The 18,058-nt window shown below is 42.4% G+C and overlaps 1 protein-coding gene across 1 annotated transcript in view; it reads left to right on the top strand.

Moving 5' to 3' along the window:
- Nucleotides 1-17,442, top strand: part of LOC120045887 (E3 ubiquitin-protein ligase NEURL1-like) — a 47,513-nt gene extending 30,071 nt beyond the window's left edge. Inside the window, exons 4-5 of the mRNA XM_038990816.1 lie at nucleotides 16,633-17,334; nucleotides 17,411-17,442. Of these exons, the coding sequence (XP_038846744.1) occupies nucleotides 16,633-17,334; nucleotides 17,411-17,442 (734 nt within the window). The remainder of the gene's footprint in view (nucleotides 1-16,632; nucleotides 17,335-17,410) is intronic.
- The last annotated feature ends 616 nt before the right edge of the window (nucleotides 17,443-18,058 follow it).

Here is an 18,058-nt window from a genome sequence, read left to right as displayed (position 1 = left end):
AATAAATAAAAGCTGAAGTAAATCATGCTCTCTACTATTATTCTGACATTTCACATTCTTAAAATAAAGTGGTGATCCTAACTGACCTAAGACAGGGTATTTTTACTAGGATTAAATGTCAGGAATTGTGAAAAACTGAGTTTAAATGTATTTGGCTAAGGTGTATGTAAACTTCCAACTTCAACTGTAGAGGCCCGACGCAGAAACCTTGAATCATTAACTGCTAGCTGTACAGTTATTTGGGGGAAATATTCTATCTTAAAAGGATTAAATCTGCAGTTTACAAGGAAGAGGGAAACAGTCGTAGACATGGTTGAGAAATGTGAGGCCTTTACTAGGAAGCTTGAGCTGTTCGATTTGGACTTGTCATCTGAAAGGCTACTGCACTTCAGCACACTGAAGAAATGACAGGCAGAGGGACCAGGCCGGGGCATTGTCAGCGAGGTGATGGAAGATTTCATCAAGCAGCTGAGGGACAATTTATCCACCGGATTTGAAGACTACAGCATTCCCACAGATATCACTGCATTTTGTAAGTGAACCTCTCACAGTCCGTCCAGGTGGAGAATTCTCCTCCCTTGCTAAGAAAATGATACCCTCGCTGGATGAGGTTTTTTTTTAAACTTTAAATTTATTTGGCTAAGGTGTATGTCAACTTCTGACTTCAACTGTATCGGTTTGGGCTTCTTGCGGTAAATTTTTTTTGTCTACAAATTATTTATAATTATGTTAATCATCCAAGGTGGCGTTGCAGTCAGGCGTCTTTTTTTTCTTCGCATATTTTTTTCATATTTTTTTACTTCATCTTCAACATGCTCTCCTGCAAGCCGCCTCACCCAATGTGGTATGGATCTGCTATTTTCTTTACATTAGAACCGGAACCCCCAACAAAAGCTAGCCAGCTAACTAGATACTAGCTAGTGGTCATCAGCTAACCATTACCCCGGACAACTCCTGCCAGTCTGCACAGCGTGATTCATCCCAGAGCATATCAGACTTCTTTTTCTCCACATCTCCGGATTCCTACCGCAAGCTCTGAACCTTTTCACCTGGATCATTGCAGCTAGCTAGCTGCTATCCAAGTGGCTACTCCTGGCTGTTGTCTCTGTCCAGAAGCAAGCACCAATTAGCCTGGTGCTAGCCTATGCTAGGCCCATCTCCCGGCTAGCTGAAGAGGTCCATCAGCCACTCCTTGGGCTACAATACCTATGTTGCCAAATGGACTGGGCCCCTTTTACTGCCGATACGGAGCCCCGCTGATCCATCACGACTGGACTACCGACGTAATCCGCCCGAAGGGGTTTTCAACAGGCTCCGCCATCGCGACGTCCTTTGAATGCCCATCTGCTAGCCGTGGCCCACTAGCTCTCTAGAGCATATCAGACTGTTAGCTGAGGAGGTCCATCAGCCAATTTCTTGGGCTACAATACCTATTTTGCCAATTGGCTTGGACCCTTTTACTACACGGAGCCCTGCCGATCCATCACGACTAGTCTGCCGACGTAACCGCACGTCCCCCTAAGGCCCTTCTGCTAGCCCCTGCCCGCTAGCTGTCTGAATCGCCGTAACTCCAGCCCGCCTAGCTACTCACTAGACCCCATGATCACTCGGCTATGCCTTGTCCATTGCTGTTTTGGTTAGTGATTATTGTCTTACTTCAATGTAGAGCCTCCAGCCCTGCTCAATATGCCTTAGCTAACCCTTTTGTTCAAACTCCCACACATGCGGTGACCACACCTGGTTTAAATGGTGTCTCTAGAGACAAAACCTCTCATCGTCACTCAATGGCTAGGTTTACCTCCACTGTATTCACATCCTACCATACCTTTTGTCTGTACAGTATGCCTTGAATCTATTCTACCGTGCCCAGAAACCTGCTCCTTTTACTCTCTGTTCCGAATGTACTAGACGACCAGTTCTTATAGCCTTTAGCTGTACCCTTATCCTACTCCTCCTCTGGTGATGTAGAGGTTAATCCAGGCCCTGCAGTGCCTAGCTCAACTCCCATTCCCCAGGCGCTCTCATTTGTTGACTTCTGTAACCGTAAAAGCCTTGGTTTCATGCATGTTAACATTAGAAGCCTCCTCCCTAAGTTAGTTTTATTCACTGCTTTAGCACACTCCGCCAACCCGGATGTCCTAGCCGTGTCTGAATCCAGGCTTAGGAAGGCCACAAAACCCCAGAAATTTCCATCTCTAACTATAACATTTTCAGACAAGATAGAACTGCCAAAGGGGATGGAGTTGCAATCTACTCCAGAGAGAGCCTGCAGAGTTCTGTCTTACTATCCAGGTCTGTGCCTGCCGATTTTGCAGGTTTTCCTACTTACAAAGCATGTAGAGGTCTGTAATTTTTATCATAGGTACACTTCAACTGTGAGAGACGGAATCTAAAACAAAATTCCAGAAAATCATATTGTATGATTTTTAAGTAATTAATATGCATTTTATTGCATGACATAAGTATTTGATACATCAGAAAAGCAGAACTTAATATTTGGTACAGAAACCTTTGTTTGCAATTAGAGATCATACGTCTCCTGTAGTTCTTGACCAGGTTTGCACACACTGCAGCAGGGATTTTGGCCCACTCCTCCATACAGACCTTCTCCAGATCCTTCAGGTTTCGGGGCTGTCGCTGGGCAATACGGACTTTCAGCTCCCTCCAGAGATTATCTATTGGGTTCAGGTCTGGAGACTGGCTAGGCCACTCCAGGACCTTGAGATGCTTCTTACGGAGCAACTCCTTAGTTGCCCTGGCTGTGTGTTTCGGATCGTTGTCATGCTGGAAGACCCAGCCACGACCCATCTTCAATGCTCTTACTGAGGGAAGGAGGTTCTTGGCCAAGATCTCGCGATACATGGCCCCATCCATCCTCCCCTCAATACGGTGCAGTCGTCCTGTCCCCTTTGCAGAAAAGCATCCCCAAAGAATGATGTTTCCACCTCCATGCTTCAAGGTTGGGATGGTGTTCTTGGAGTTGTACTCATCCTTCTTCTTCCTCCAAACACGGCGAGTGGAGTTTAGACCAAAAAGCTCTATTTTTGTCTCATCAGACCACATGACTTTCTCCCATTCCTCCTCTAGATCATCCAGATGGTCATTGGCAAACTTCAGACGGGCCTGGACATGCGCTGGCTTGAGCAGGGGACCTTGCGTGCGCTGCAGGATTTTAATCCATGACGGCGTAGTGTGTTACTAATGGTTTTCTTTGAAACTGTGGTCCCAGCTCTCTTCAGGTCATTGACCAGGTCCTGCCGTGTAGTTCTGGGCTGATCCCTCACCTTCCTCATGATCATTGATGCCCCACAAGGTGAGATCTTGCATGGAGCCCCAGACCGAGGGTGATTGACCGTCATCTTGAACTTCTTCCATTTTCTAATAATTGCACCAACAGTTGTTGCCTTCTCACCAAGCTGCTTGCCTATTGTCCTGTAGCCCATCCCAGCCTTGTGCAGGTCTACAATTTCATCCCTGATGTCCTTACACAGCTCTCTTGTCTTGGCCATTGTGGAGAGGTTGGAGTCTGTTTGAGTGTGTGGACAGGTGTCTTTTATACAGGTAACGAGTTCAAACAGGTGCCGTTAATACAGGTAATGAGTGGAGAACAGGAGGGCTTCTTAAAGAAAAACTCACAGGTCTGTGAGTGCCGGAATTCTTATTGGTTGGTAGGTGATCAAATACTAATGTCATGCAATAAAATGCAAATTAATTACTTAAAAATCATACAATGTGATTTTCTGGATTTTTTAGATTCCGTCTCTCACAGTTGAAGTGTACCTATGATAAAAATTACAGACCTCTACATGCTTTGTAAGTAGGAAAACCTGCAAAATCGGCAGTGTATCAAATACTTGTTCTCCCCACTGTAACTGGTAGATTTGGATAGAAAACACTATAGTTTCCAAAACTGTTAAAATAGTGTCTGTGAGTACAACAGAACTGATTTGGCAGGCGAAAACCTGAGAGAAATCCATTCAGGCTTGTAACTGAAGAATATTGTGACCGGCTGGTCAGTGTTTCCCTGGGCACCCTTATTAGGGAAGGACATGCTTGAAATGTATAAAAGCACACCTCGTTCAGTTGAGTGTTGTACCTGGAAGGTCGTTTGTATATGCTGCTGGTTTATTTCCCTGAGTTACCATTTTGTGACCATGCTGTCTTGAAGAAAGGTTTGGGGTGTGGTCCATTTGTTCTGAATGCCATGTGTTGAGTTTGACCTTCAGTGAGTTTGTTCATGTGACAATATTCAAGATGCTCATTATGTAAAGCCACTCCAATAAAGTCCTTCAGTTGGTTTGTTTGGAGAGGCTTTGCTTGTTTGTGGTCTAGGAAGTATGACTATCATGTATTTCAAAAATATCTATTGTTTATGTAAATGCGGTGGTTAACTGTTCTTTTCTACAATCAGAAGTACAGTATTCTTTGTCACTGTTTTTGGTCATCTTGAAAACTTGATTAGCAGAATCTCTGTATTTCAGAAAGCTAGCTAGTGGAAGTAACAGGTCCAAGTAATTTTGGTGTACTCTTGTTAATGTGTTATTTATGTGTCAAACACGCTTTAATAAACGTTGCTAGTTCTTTATATCTTACTCTGTATTGTTTCCCTTTAATGGGCTTAGAACTTATATAACATTTAGATGTTAATTGTAATAAGCATTTTGAATTTTTGTGTTGTCTGTTCTTTTGCATTACTCAACTGTCGACTCAACGCAATAGGTGACCTGTCACGATCCTGTGTCTTGTGTTCTGGTTGAGTTGTTCCCCTCATTAAACAGTAACTGGCGTAGTCTGGTAGTGGACATTTTGGCGAACCCTAGTCGGCAGGTGTTACTTCAATATACTAAGGTCATGTCCACAAAAACCATACAGTAAATACTAGTCGTCTTCATAAACACTGTGAATAATGTAGTATACTTTTTATGTCCGCAAAATCACTACAGTGAATAGTACAGTAAAGTCAGCAAAAACACTACAGTGAATACTATCGTATAGTAATACTACAGTCTTTAGAACATACACTAGAACCAAAGCAAAATATTCTCGATTCACAATAAAAAATAAAAAAATACATTTCTAGTCAGCTGTAGAAGTGCAGTGACATGAATAAGTCACATTTTGCTCACACAATATGAGTAATGTTGGGAGTAATCAAATAACCTTATTTTTTTGTCCTCCTTGGTAATTAAATGATTAGCGGAAGGTGTGGGTCAGTATAGTGGTCTTCTTTCCAATATGGAAGGAGGTCCAAGAATCTGAGACATCTGGCTTTGGGCCAGATAATCTAACTTGATGCTCCAAGAATGATGCTTATGCAGCTCCTCTTACATTTGACATCTCAAAGTCAGAGTTCATTGAAACATACACTCACCAGCCCGTTCACAAAAATGGATTGCTGCTATAGAGACAGTCACGTGCCCATAGCTTGCTATATAAAGCAGGCAGACCGGCATTGAGGCATTCAGTTACTGTTTGATTGAATGGGCCAAATGAGTAACCTAAGCGACTGAGTGTTGTATGACCGTCGATTTCAGGTGCCCCGGAACCAGTATCTCAGAAACGCCCTTCCCCATTTTCTTCCGCACATCAAGTATGCAGACATTTGCGCAGTCTTGCACGACTTGGCACATTTTCTGGCAGGCGCTCGCATTAACTCCGTTGTTGTTTTCTTTACAAATAATAACTTTGGACATGTGTGCATTCCTATCAAAGTAAGTGCCTTATTCTGTATATTGTGTTGTCGTTTCTGCTGTAGCATGAATTTTGTATGTATGGAGCGTAATGTATTTACAGTTTTATTCACATGTTTTCAAGTACTGGTGACAAATAATGTGTGTAAAATACTTTTGAGGGTTGTACTGATTTTAAAATGAGCTAATGCTAAGCTATTTGCCAGCTATGTTTGTTGACATTAAACAATGCATTCTGGGTGTCACGTAAACGTCTGTCAGACTAAAGATGTTATAATGAGGTGAAGGAATGGTTAACTCATCTTTCGGGTAAACTTCCGGAAGTGAATGAAGGGAAGTGAATGATCGTAGACGACACACCCCCTTCAACATGCATTCTGCAAACAGACCAAACTCATCTTGTCTCCTCTTATTATCTTTGGTTGACACGAAAAACAAACATGGAGGCACGCACAAATTACCCATCATCGGATTACTTTAGATTTTTCTAGAAAGTGTTTTATTCAATTATTTCAATCAATGTTGAGCTCACCTGTGATGTGATGAATTATAAATACTAATTGCTATTGGATAATTTATAATGTGGTTTCTGTCAGCTGAGAGTTATCTAAATATGACCGCTTGTGTTAAGTCAATATTTCCTCAGTTAGTGCTAGGACTAATGTAGCTTACATTTTCCAGTTTGCATGATTGTGTATGCTGTTTCTACTGTCTGAACATTGCATCCAAAAATAAACTTGTCACATTCCAGACAAAACTGCATTCAAAACAACTGGGAACTCAGAAAAATACGAGGTGAAGTCATGACGTCAGTGATGATTTCAGGTCGGAAAGTCGGAGCTCTAGAAAGAGTTCTGCTGGAAGTGGTGTTGGAGGGCCAATAGGAGACACTCTTTCCTCTGGTCTAAAAAAATATGTGATTGGAGACATAGCCCTGTGTAGGGTGCAGTCTTTCGAAACGGGACTTTAAACAATCTGTGGTCGCAAAAAAATCCCATGGCACTTATATCGTAAGAGTAGGGGTGTTAACCCCGGTGTCCTAGCTAAATTCCCAATCTGACCCTTATACAATCATGGCCACCTAATCATCCCCAGCTTCCAATTGGCTCATTCATCCCATCTCCTGTAACTATTCCCCAGGTTGTTACTGTAATTGAGAATGTGTTCTCAGTCAACCGACCTGATAAAATAAGGGTTTAATAAAATAAATATTCTCACTCTGGACGGAGCCTAGTCCCTCGAGTCATACATACGTACAGTTCACAAACACATTCAGTGTTTCCTTCGCACGCTCTCTTTTGCACTCTCTTTTGTACAATGAATGGGCTCTCCCTCTAATGTCAGTCAACCTCTGGCCAGTACCCCTTTCCGCTCTTCTCACATATCCAATATGGCTAATTCTAGCCCAGGTTTAGAGGGGAAGGTTAATTTTGTTCTGCCTGTCCACAAGCATGCTATGATGCAGATATTTTTGTATCAACCCAAGGTTTGTTTTCGCTGTCTATGAGGCTGTCTCACTCAAGTTTGCAAATTTAGCCCAAGGGAGACTAGAGATGAAACGGTATGAAAATTTAATGTCACTATTATCAGTATTATCGCGGTATTGTTAAAATGTGCTGGAAATGTTCAGAAAGTACCGATACACACACTGAAATCATTTCACCAAGTTTTATATTGAAAACCGGCAAACAACAAATACAGTTAGCAGCACTAATTACTTTTTGTGTGCATAAATATTAAAATAATAAGATTAACATTAAAGATGGCACCATGTGGCCATGAGAGGTAAAAGTTTCCCTAGTGTAGGTTTTAATGAATACAACCTTAAGTAAGCAAATCAAATGTGCATATAAAAGCAACACAAGTAAGCAATGTGCATGTAAGAACAATACAACCATATGTAAACAAATCCAATGTGCATGTGTTGACATTAAAATAACAACACAAAATATGTAAACAAATCAAATGAACAGCACTGATTGTATGTCCGTTCTCTCCTTCATAAAGAAATAAGGTGCTGCTGGCCTAACACCCTGTATGTTTGCGTCTTTGTTCACTTGAGATTGAAATGTAAACATTTCAGCATATTTACGTTGTCCAGTTTAAGTAGTGATCTGCGAGGGGAGACAATGTGCCTGCCCACTGGCACTGAACACTCTCTCTGATGGCACGCTGGTTGCTGGGATGCACAAAAGCTTCCTGGCAACCCTGGCAAGGTGAGGCAGCTCTGATGCATGGCCCCTCCACCACACAGTGGATCCTCTTCTGCTGGAATGTGTGACAGAGGTATTCCACTCTGTCTTTTGGGGTGGTCGGAATCTGACCCTCTTTACCTCAACAAGGCAGCAGAGAGGTGATCTTTCTTAGCAACCCAGCCAGGCCTTTCCCCTCCGATGCCGCTGTGGAGGTGTTGGTGGTGGAGGTGCCTCTGGTGCTTTGTGGTTCTTCCCTGACTTGTGCAGCTGCCAGCTTCAAGGCTTCCTGGACACAGCTGTCAGTGTCAACTTTTGCAGCCTCAGGCTCATCTAAAAAGCACATTTTTGAAGCGGGGGTCAATGAAACAAGCCATGTGCATGACTCTCTTTGCCTTCTCTGTGGATCTGTTTGTTAAGGTCTTCTCTCATTACCCTTTTCATCTCCTTGGTCAGGGATGGCTCTGTATCCTTTTCTACCAGAACATCACGGGTGATGTGGTCCAGGACAGGCTTGATGGCTGACAGTGTCACTTGTGTGTCTGAGCAAGTTTACAGATGCACTTGCTTCAGAGGTTCAAGGAGCTGGCACAGTTGCTCCATGACATTTATGTCGGCATCAGATGCCATGTTCCTCTTTCTCCAGCCAGTGTCGCACAGACTGGCTGCTGTTGGCTGAGGAAACGCTCAAGCATCCCATCGGGTCACCACATCATGGATCAGAGCCTTCTGTGGCATGTTGAGGGCAGCTTGCTTTTCTCTCAGTTCTCTCCTTCTCTTCCAGCTCCATGAGAAGCCTTGGACCAGATGACGGCAGGCCTTGACTGCTGTGTCAACTCTCTGAATTTTCAGGGCCTTTGAGATGGCCAGTTTCAAAATATGGCCGATGCACCCAAGTCACAGATCTGGGAACTCTTCAAAAGTCTTGATCATGTTTGTTGCGTTGTCTGTGGCTATGTAGACCAGGTCTTTCTTGTTGATCCCCACTCTTCCAGCATATTATCAAAAAACTCTGTTGTGAGCCGAGTGATCTTCTGGGAAGAACTGTTTCCAGGCAGTTTGATTCCAGTTGCCAGACTGGGGTGAGGTAATGGATAGTGAAGCTGATGTAGGGTTGACCACCCATGCTTTCACTGGTCCAGAGGTCAGTAGTTGCAGCAAACCACCTTGAGCCAAACTTTTTCCAACATCAGCTTTAACCTGGATGTACAGGTTTGGGATTTGTCTTGGAAAAGAATGTTCATGATGGCACTTTGTAGTGAGGCACGGCAGCCTCAGAAAGCCAGGCCTCTCAACAATTTGAAATGGCATCATGTCATTTGCAATGTAATATGAAAGGGCTGCAGTGAGGTCTTGAGCATTTTTTGATGTGGGTGCATAAGCAGCCTGCCTTTTTAAATGCTTGCTCGAGTGTCAGTGTCACAACTGTAGATAAGGAGGGACCCGTAGCATCACTGGGTTTGCCTGCTGCACGCCCACTCTGTAAACAAGGGAATTGCACATGTATTATTGTTGGTGTTATATTATAAGTATTATTCACACACACACGCACAGTCTATCTTCTGTGTTGCATTTAGTATATGCAATGACACCATGCACAATTTACATAAATATGAATGAGTCTTAAGAAAGCAGTGATAATAATTGCAATGAGCCCAACAATTGACATAAATGTAGGAGTCTGTATAGGACTCTATAGCGTGTCTCCTGTTGGAACACTTTTACAACCAAGTCGACGACTGCCGGATTTTAAATGAACAAAATATGTTGGTTGGGTGACAACTACATAACGTGTTATCGTGTGCAATGGATGAATAGAGTTTGCAGACACATGACGCATACAGCAGCGGAACAACGTGTAACACTGAAAGCTTCAGTTTACATTATTGACAAGCTATTAGCAAGTTAGACAGACAAACCATGACATTTTCCCCCATTCCGAAGTCCCCACATCATGCATTGAGCTAAAAGTGAACTTACCTTGCATTCGCTATAAAGTACTGGGTGGTGGTCATGAAGATGACTCGAGATTTGTGTTGCCCCCTTTCGCAACAATTTTTTGTTGCATGTTCTGCAGACAAGGTGACCATCTTCGATTTTAAGTTTCCCTCAGCACTCTTGTAAAACCCAAAATAAGACCACACTTCAGATGTGGTCCTCTTAGAAGGCTGAAAAATCCCCCGAGCGCTGCCACTGCCTTCCGCCATGTTGTCACACAAAATAAAACCCACATTGCATGCTGCGCCTTCGTCAGACTGTTGCTAACTTTGGTTGATGCTGGTCAGTATTTACCGTGAGTTTTTCAAACACGGTTTTAATGATACTTACAATTTGAAATGTAAATACTACCGTTGGGAATTTTCCCGTGGAACGGTAACCGTTTCATCCCTAAGGGAGACCTATGTATTGGTGTTGAGCACAGCCAAAGGAAAGGGGAGATTGTTGGTGCTTCAGAATGTCTGTCCCTTCAGTTGCAGCATTGGCCATCTCTATACCACCCAAACACATCCCACATAAACAAATATGTTTACTACTATAGAATTCTGTAGTTAACAGTAGTATACTATAGAATCATATACTCTATACTGTAGTATCCCTCGATCGTGTAGTGCTTCCTATAGACGTTTGTGGAATACAGTAAAATACTGTACTACACACTAGTCATGTAATTCTTACTTTAGAATGTTGTAGTATACTGGAGAATACTATACTATACAGTATATTGTATCCCTCGAACGTGTAGTGCTAACTATACACTTTTGTAGTATACTGTGTAGAATATTATACTACACACTGTACTATCCCTCGACCACATAGTGCTTACTTTAGGATTTTAAGATCGATTTGACTGCTAGCTTTATTTATGCTGATTTGATTTGAAAGTGCTGTCCTTGGGGAGCTCATGCTGGGGATTAACTCTGAGTTACCCCCTCGATCGTGTAGTCCTTAATATAGAATGTTGTAGTATACTGTAGAATATTATACTCCACATTGTAATATCCCTTGATTGATTGACTGTTTAAAAAGAATACAACCACACGTGAATACAATTCATTTAGATATGTGTCAAGAATAATACAAAGTTAAGTATTTCCTTTGTGGTCTTAGTTCAAACATGTTACCCATTTACAGCTAACACACATGAAACAATACTATTATATACTATGTTCTAAATACCACAGTATTCACTAGTGTTTTTTTGCAGACTTTGTAGTATACTAGTGTTTACTTTAGTGTTTTTACAGAAATTACTAGTATACGATAGTATTCACTAGTGTATTGCAGATATTACTGTAGTATACTTTAGTATCCACTGTAGTGTTTTGTGGACATGACTAGTATATTGTAGTAACACCTGCCAACTAGGGTTAGCTAAAATGTCTCAACTACCAGACGACCCCTGTTACTGTTTAGTGAGGGGAACACCTCACAGGTTCATGACAGACCAACTATTGAGTTGGGTCAACAGTTCTGAGAAATGCAACGACCAGACAACACCTTAGAAAAAATATAAAATGTGTATTAGAGTTGTAATATCTTAACATTAGACACATTCTAGCTAGGTCCATTAAAGGGAAACAGTACAGAGTCAGATATAAAGAACAAGCTACATTTTATTTAAGCTTAGAGGATTCGATTGGCTTGTTTAACACACATAAATAACACATTAACAAAAGTACACCAAAATTACTTAGATCTGTTACTTCCAATAGATGGCTTTCTGATATACAACAGTGCTTTCACAGAGCTTTAGCTGACCAAGTTCACAAGATGACCAAAAACAGTGATAAACAATACTGTTCTACTGATGGTTAAAAAAAATAAGTTAACCACTGTATTTACATAAACAGATATTTTAGAAATACAAATGACTTCACAAAAAACTACCTGGACCTCATACCAGCAAAATCTCTCCAAACAAACCAACTGAAAACAAAAGGGCATTATTGCAGTGGCTTTATATAATGACATCTTGAATACTGTCACATTTAATAAACTCAGTAGCTTTGTTTCCATTAACTTGTCCAGTGATTTTTGTTGCCATTTAGAAAGTTGATATAGATGCAACAATTGTCTGCTAGGGTTAGTTTCCATTGAACCATCTTATGTCAATGGAAACAACTGGAGGTAATGTCACACCAACAAAAAATTGCAAAATCTAGTGTTCAATAAAAATCTAGTGTTTCCATTGCACATTAATAAATTGGTGACCGCCTATACGCCTGTCCACATATTTCATGTAGACCATGAAAGCCAGCGTGGATAGAATGCAATAGACTAATATTTGCCATTTTCTAATAATTATCATGTGCCACCGTATCGCCACGGTCTGTGCCATGGTGAAATTTGCGTTCCTGTAGATCTGAAGTAATCGGATGGTGAAACTTGCCAGCCAACTTGAAAAGCAAGGCGAAGCAATCCGGGCATTGAAAGTCAGAACGAACAATCGTTGCCCTGCAAAGAAACACTTTTTGGGGGGGGGGTTTTGCAGGCAGTTGGCATTTAGAATAGCGCTTATAGTTATGTGATTAGCCTACATCACGTGCCCCGCATAACTTCCGAAGTATTCGGGAAATCATTTATTTGAAAAACAAATCATTCTACCATTTGTCACAATACATTTGAACAAAATCCATCCCTGTCGAATGGATAAAAATGTTTTTGAGCTTTTAAAATTTCCCCTATATCTGCAGTTTCCATTACATATGTCGCAATTTTTTGTTGTTGTTGCGACATTGCTTTTGTGGAATCACCCTGGATCAATGGAAACCTGCCTACTGATGGTCGAACAACACATCCCATTCAGAACAATCGACCACGCCCCAAACATTATTTCAAGACAGCACGGTGACCAGAAGTGGTTGCTTACAGAAATAAGCCAACAGCAGCGGCACCGTACAGCCTATACACACACAAAGGACCTTCCAGGTACAAAGCTCTCACCTGAACATGACCGAGGGGTGCTTTTATACATTTCATACATGCCCTCCCCAAATCAGCGTGTCCAGAGAAACACTGACCAAAGCATTGGTTCCTAGCTTGTCACAATATTCTTAAATTACAAGATTGTAACTGATTGAGGTGAGGGTTATGGTGATGCCCATCTACTATGGAATTCCAGTTAAAGAGCAGGCGGAGGCAGAAATGAGTATGGTTGATCTAAAAGGAAAGAAAGGTGGGAATAACAGGCAATAACAGCAATGAACATATATAATTAATCGACTGTTAAAAGAAAATCAATGACAATATGCAATAAGCATATAACTTGGCAAAGCTATGCATAAATATAGCAGCAGTTAATGAATGGCCAGAAAGGGGTGCAATATCATGTGGCATGATAGGCCTAAGCTATAGCAGGCTAATTTATCAATCGTTACATAGCATAGTATGGCAAGCAAACAAACAATATAAAGCTAACAAAAGTAACACACATAGTCATAAAGCAGGCCTAGTTAGCGTAACAAAGGCAAAGCACAAAAAGTGCAACACTTATTAACATGTTCAAATAACACAACACGTACCAAAGAGAACAGCTCAGGAGACTCCATGTCTGTTTGAATAAGCCGTTAGAATTTCGATATCAACAATATACAAAACAATGTCGAGAATGCTCTTCTTATCCTCTTTGATAAGCTAAAAGACTTGTACTCCCATTTCAATGACTCATATTGGTTGTTGTTTGTGAGTAGTTTGTCGTGCTCAACTATTCAACTCTGTCCGGGTGAAGAACTTGCATTGAAAGGAGGCACCCTCGAACCTGCCTGTATAAATACCTTGCCATAGAGTTATATAGAGGGTACACCTGCCATAATTACCCTCCCCCACATCCACGTCACCTACTGTAGCAGGGAATTCTGTATAAAGCTTAGTCTTTTTGGGTATTACGCTACAAGCTTGGCACACCTGTATTTGTGGAGTTTATCCCATTCTTCTCTGCAGATCCTCTCAAGCTCTGTCAGGTTGGATGGGGAGCTTTGCTGCTGCACATCTATTTTCAGGTCTCACCAGAGATATTCGATCGGGTTCAAGTCCGGGCTCTGGCTGGGACACTCAGACATTCAGAGACTTGTCCTGAAGTCACTCTTGCGTTGTTTTGGCTGTGTACTTAGGGTCGTTGTCCTGTTGGAAGGTGAACCTTTGCCTCAGTCTGAGGTCCTGAGCGCTCTGGAGTAGGTTTTCATCAAGGATCTCTCTTTTCTCTTTGCTCCGTTCATCTTTCCTTTGATCCCGACTAGTGTCCCTGTCACTGAAAAACATTCCCATAGCATGATGCTGCCACCACCATGCTTCACCGTAGGGATGGCGCCAGGTTTCCTCCAGACATGACACTTGTTATTCATGCCAAAAATGGTCTGAGAGTCCTTTAGGTTCCTTTTGGCAAACCCCAAGTGGGCTGTCATGTACCTTTTACTGAGGAGTGGCTCCCGTCTGTCCACTTTACCATAAAGGCCTGATTGATGGAGTGCTGCATAGATGGTTGTCCTTCTGGAAGGTTCTCCCATCTCCACAAAGGTACTCTGGAGCTCTGTCAGAGTGACCATCAGGTTCTTGGTCACCTCCCTGACTAAGGTCCTTCTCCCCCGATTGCCCAGTTTGGCCGGGCGGCCAGCTCTAGGAAGAGGCTTGGAGGTTCCAAGCTTCTTCCATTTAAGAAAGATGGAGGCCACTGTGTTCTTGGACCTTCAATGCTGCAGAAATGTTTTGGTACTCTTCCCCAGATCCGTAACTTGACATAATCCTGTCTCGGAAGATTCCTTCGACCTCAATGGCTTGGTTTTTGCCCTGGCATGCACTGTCAACTGTGGGACTTTATATGTTGTCTGGTCTGTTGCATTGCTCAAACTGTTGACCCAACTCAATCGGTGGCCTGTCACAAACCTGTTGTGATTTGAGGTGTTCTCCTCATTAAACAGTAGGCGTAGTCTGGTAGTTGTGCCATTTTGGCTAACCCTAGTCGGCAGGTGTTACTACAATATACTACTGTCATGTCTGCAAAAACACTACAGTAAATACTACAATATTCACTAATGTGTTTGCGGACTTCAGCCCTTAGCACTACAGTAAAGTATGCAAAAACACTACAGTGAATGCTATAGTATTTAGACCACACTATAATATAGTATTTTTATATGGGATAGTTCAAATGGCTACAGAGGACATACTGTACTGAAAGTCAATGTTAATGTGACTTATGTAAAGTCGGGTCATGTGTATACACGTCACTGCACGTGCATAAACCCACTCAGTGGCCAGTTTATAAGGTACACCAGCCCGTTCGCTCCAACAGACAGTGAGTCACGTGACCATGGCTTGCCATATAAAGCAGGCATCAAGGCATTCAGTTACTGTTCAATTGAATGTTAGAATGGGCAAAGTGAATGACCTAATCCACTTTGAGCGTGGTATGATCGTTAGTGCCAGTTGTGCCGGTTCCTGTATCTCAGAAACGCCCTGCCTCCTGGGCTTTTCATGCACGAGAGTGTCTAGGGTTTACTGAGAATGGTGCAACAAACAAAAAACCTCCAGTAGGCGAAAACAGTTTGTTGATGTGGTCGAAGGACAACGGCGCAGTACAACAGTGGTGTGCGGAATGATATTTTGGAACGCACAACTCGTTAGTCCTTCTCACGGATGAGCTATTGCAGCAGACGACCATACCGGGTTCCACTCCTATCAGCTAAAAACAAAAATTGGCTCCAATGGGCACCTGATCAACAACACTGTACAATTAAGGAGTGGAAAAACATGATCTAATCCGTCGAATCCCGGTTCCTGTTGCGCCATGCTGATGGCAGAGTCAGGATTTAGCGTAAGCAGCATGAGGCCATAAACACATCCTGCCTGGTGGCAATGGTACAGGCTGATGGTTTAATGGTGTGGGGAATGTTTTCCTGACATACAATAGGTCCCTTGATACCAATTGAGCAATGTGTCCATGCCCAAAAATAATTCAGGTTGTTCTGGGGGCAAAGGAGGGTCTGACTCTCTGTACTAGATGAGTGTATCTAATAAACTGGCCACTGAGTATAGCTTTTTGAAACATGTTTATGCATGTTGCTTAACTTGTAGTGGCATGAGAAGATACTGTACTAACCCAAAGACTTGCACATTAAACCATTTTAGTTCCCATACTTAATTCTGGGTGCACTAACATTCCATGAGAACTGTTTGAGGCTGATAAGTGCTTTTAACAGAATGGTTAGCTATATGGAGTCTGAAAGCCTATTTAATGGTATCTGTGTAGTGTGTGGAACAGCTGGAATGTTTGGACTCTGATATTGTGTAGAACTGTCCCGTCCAGGGCACAGCTGAGCTTTTTGGTCTTTGTAGTGGGGACAAGTGAACTGCTCATTCAGTCAATGTTATGTAACGCTATTATGTCTATTTAATTCTGATATGGACATTACCCCCCAGCAATGTCCCTTCCCACTTTAACGCTTCTATTTCTAAACACATAAACATGCACATTTAGCTATTTGTGCATTTGTGACTATGTTTCATAACAGTGAGTAAAGTAGATCTTGAATGCATAAGAAAGACAACTGAAAAGCTTTAGGCAAACAGCTCATAATACTTATATTCCAATGTAAAAATAAAAATAAAAAGACACTTCAGTGTACAAATTTGTGCATTGTACTAACATAGAAAGTTTTTTTACACACATTTGACCATTTGATTCATGGACTTTATAAGAAAAGTGTTAATCAGATGATTAACCATTCTGCTTTTGTGTCTCTCTGTCCCTACAGACAGTGAGATGGTGCCTCTCGACTGCCTGCGTCCTCACTCCTTCACCGCGGCCCACCGGGCGTCCTTATGGCGGGACACAGACGACCCTCGCCTTTCTATCAGACTGTGTGACCTTCGCCACCAGCAGCAGGAGGAAGAGGAGCGCCTGCACCCCTTTAGCTCCACCTCCTGTTCCATCCCCCAGAACTCCCTCAACTCCCAGCAGTGCTCCCTGCTCCCCTCGCTTCTTGACAGCGATCTCCACTTCCACCCACTCCGAGGTGCCAACGTCAAAGCCCTCGATGAGAACACGGTGACCCGGGGCGTGGAGCACCGCAGCGGTGACGAGAGGACCTTGGTGTTCACCAGCCGGCCACTGGGTTGTGGAGAGAGTGTGTTTGTGAAAGTGACCAAGGCGGGTGGCACTCGTCTCGGGTCACTCTCCTACGGCATGACGTCGTGCGACCCGGCCGGGCTTCGGCCCAATGACCTGCCATACAGCCCGGAGTCTCTGGTCGACCGCAAGGAATTCTGGGCGGTGTGTCGGGTAGGGACGCCCCTGCATAACAGTGATATCCTGGGTTTCGGGGTGAACGTGGAGGGGGAGGTATTTCTTAGCCTCAATGGGATCAACGCGGGGATGCAGGTGTGTGTGGACAACTCCAGACCTCTATGGATGTTCTTTGGTCTGCATGGAGACGTTACACAACTCAGGATCCTAGGTGAGTTTATTGGAGGGTTTGTGACACTGAACGGTTTTGTAAAATTGTTATGATAATTCTGTTAAACTCATGTCAGAGTTAAGGGATTATGACAAGTGCATCAAGTGAAATTCCAGTATAAACTAAGGCTTCATTATGTGTTAATACAATGCTAATCTGTTTTCATAAAGTCAATCTCATGTAATCGACTCTAGCAAATACATCATATTAATCTTTGTTGTTTAACTGAAAATGGTGAGACTTTTCAGATAAAGTATTTTTTCCCCATTTAAGAAACAACTTCAGTGTCTGATCCTTGAATGACATGTGGAGGATAGATTCCTATGTACCAAAGTCATTCAATTATAGGAAAGACGATAGTTTAGGTTTTGATTGGCCAATGCATTTTAAAAGGGAATTTTTCCCCTTCTTTTCTCGTTCAATATCCATATTTCCGGAACGTCCTTCCCATTTTGTCACCAGATGGCACTGAGATCGGTCAGCTAGTTTTCTTGCAAAAAAAGGGGGTTGCATTTATTTGCATTATCCAATAGGCACTTTTTGAAATGGCCTTTGAGAAATTCCACAAAGTTGTCAACAGTGACACAGAGAACGATTAATTATGACCACTTCTATTTGAATATTTGAGAAAGTTGTTGTTGATTTAATAAAAAAAACTTTTCGCTATCATTTACAGCAAACAATGAAGGAACGCTAAATAATTACATGGGGACTAAAACATAGA

The sequence above is a fragment of the Salvelinus namaycush genome, chromosome 4, assembly GCF_016432855.1.
Source record: "Salvelinus namaycush isolate Seneca chromosome 4, SaNama_1.0, whole genome shotgun sequence".
Classification (NCBI taxonomy): domain Eukaryota; kingdom Metazoa; phylum Chordata; class Actinopteri; order Salmoniformes; family Salmonidae; genus Salvelinus; species Salvelinus namaycush.
The sequence above is the reverse complement of the archived record's forward strand: the minus strand, read 5'-3'. Positions and strand labels throughout refer to the sequence as shown.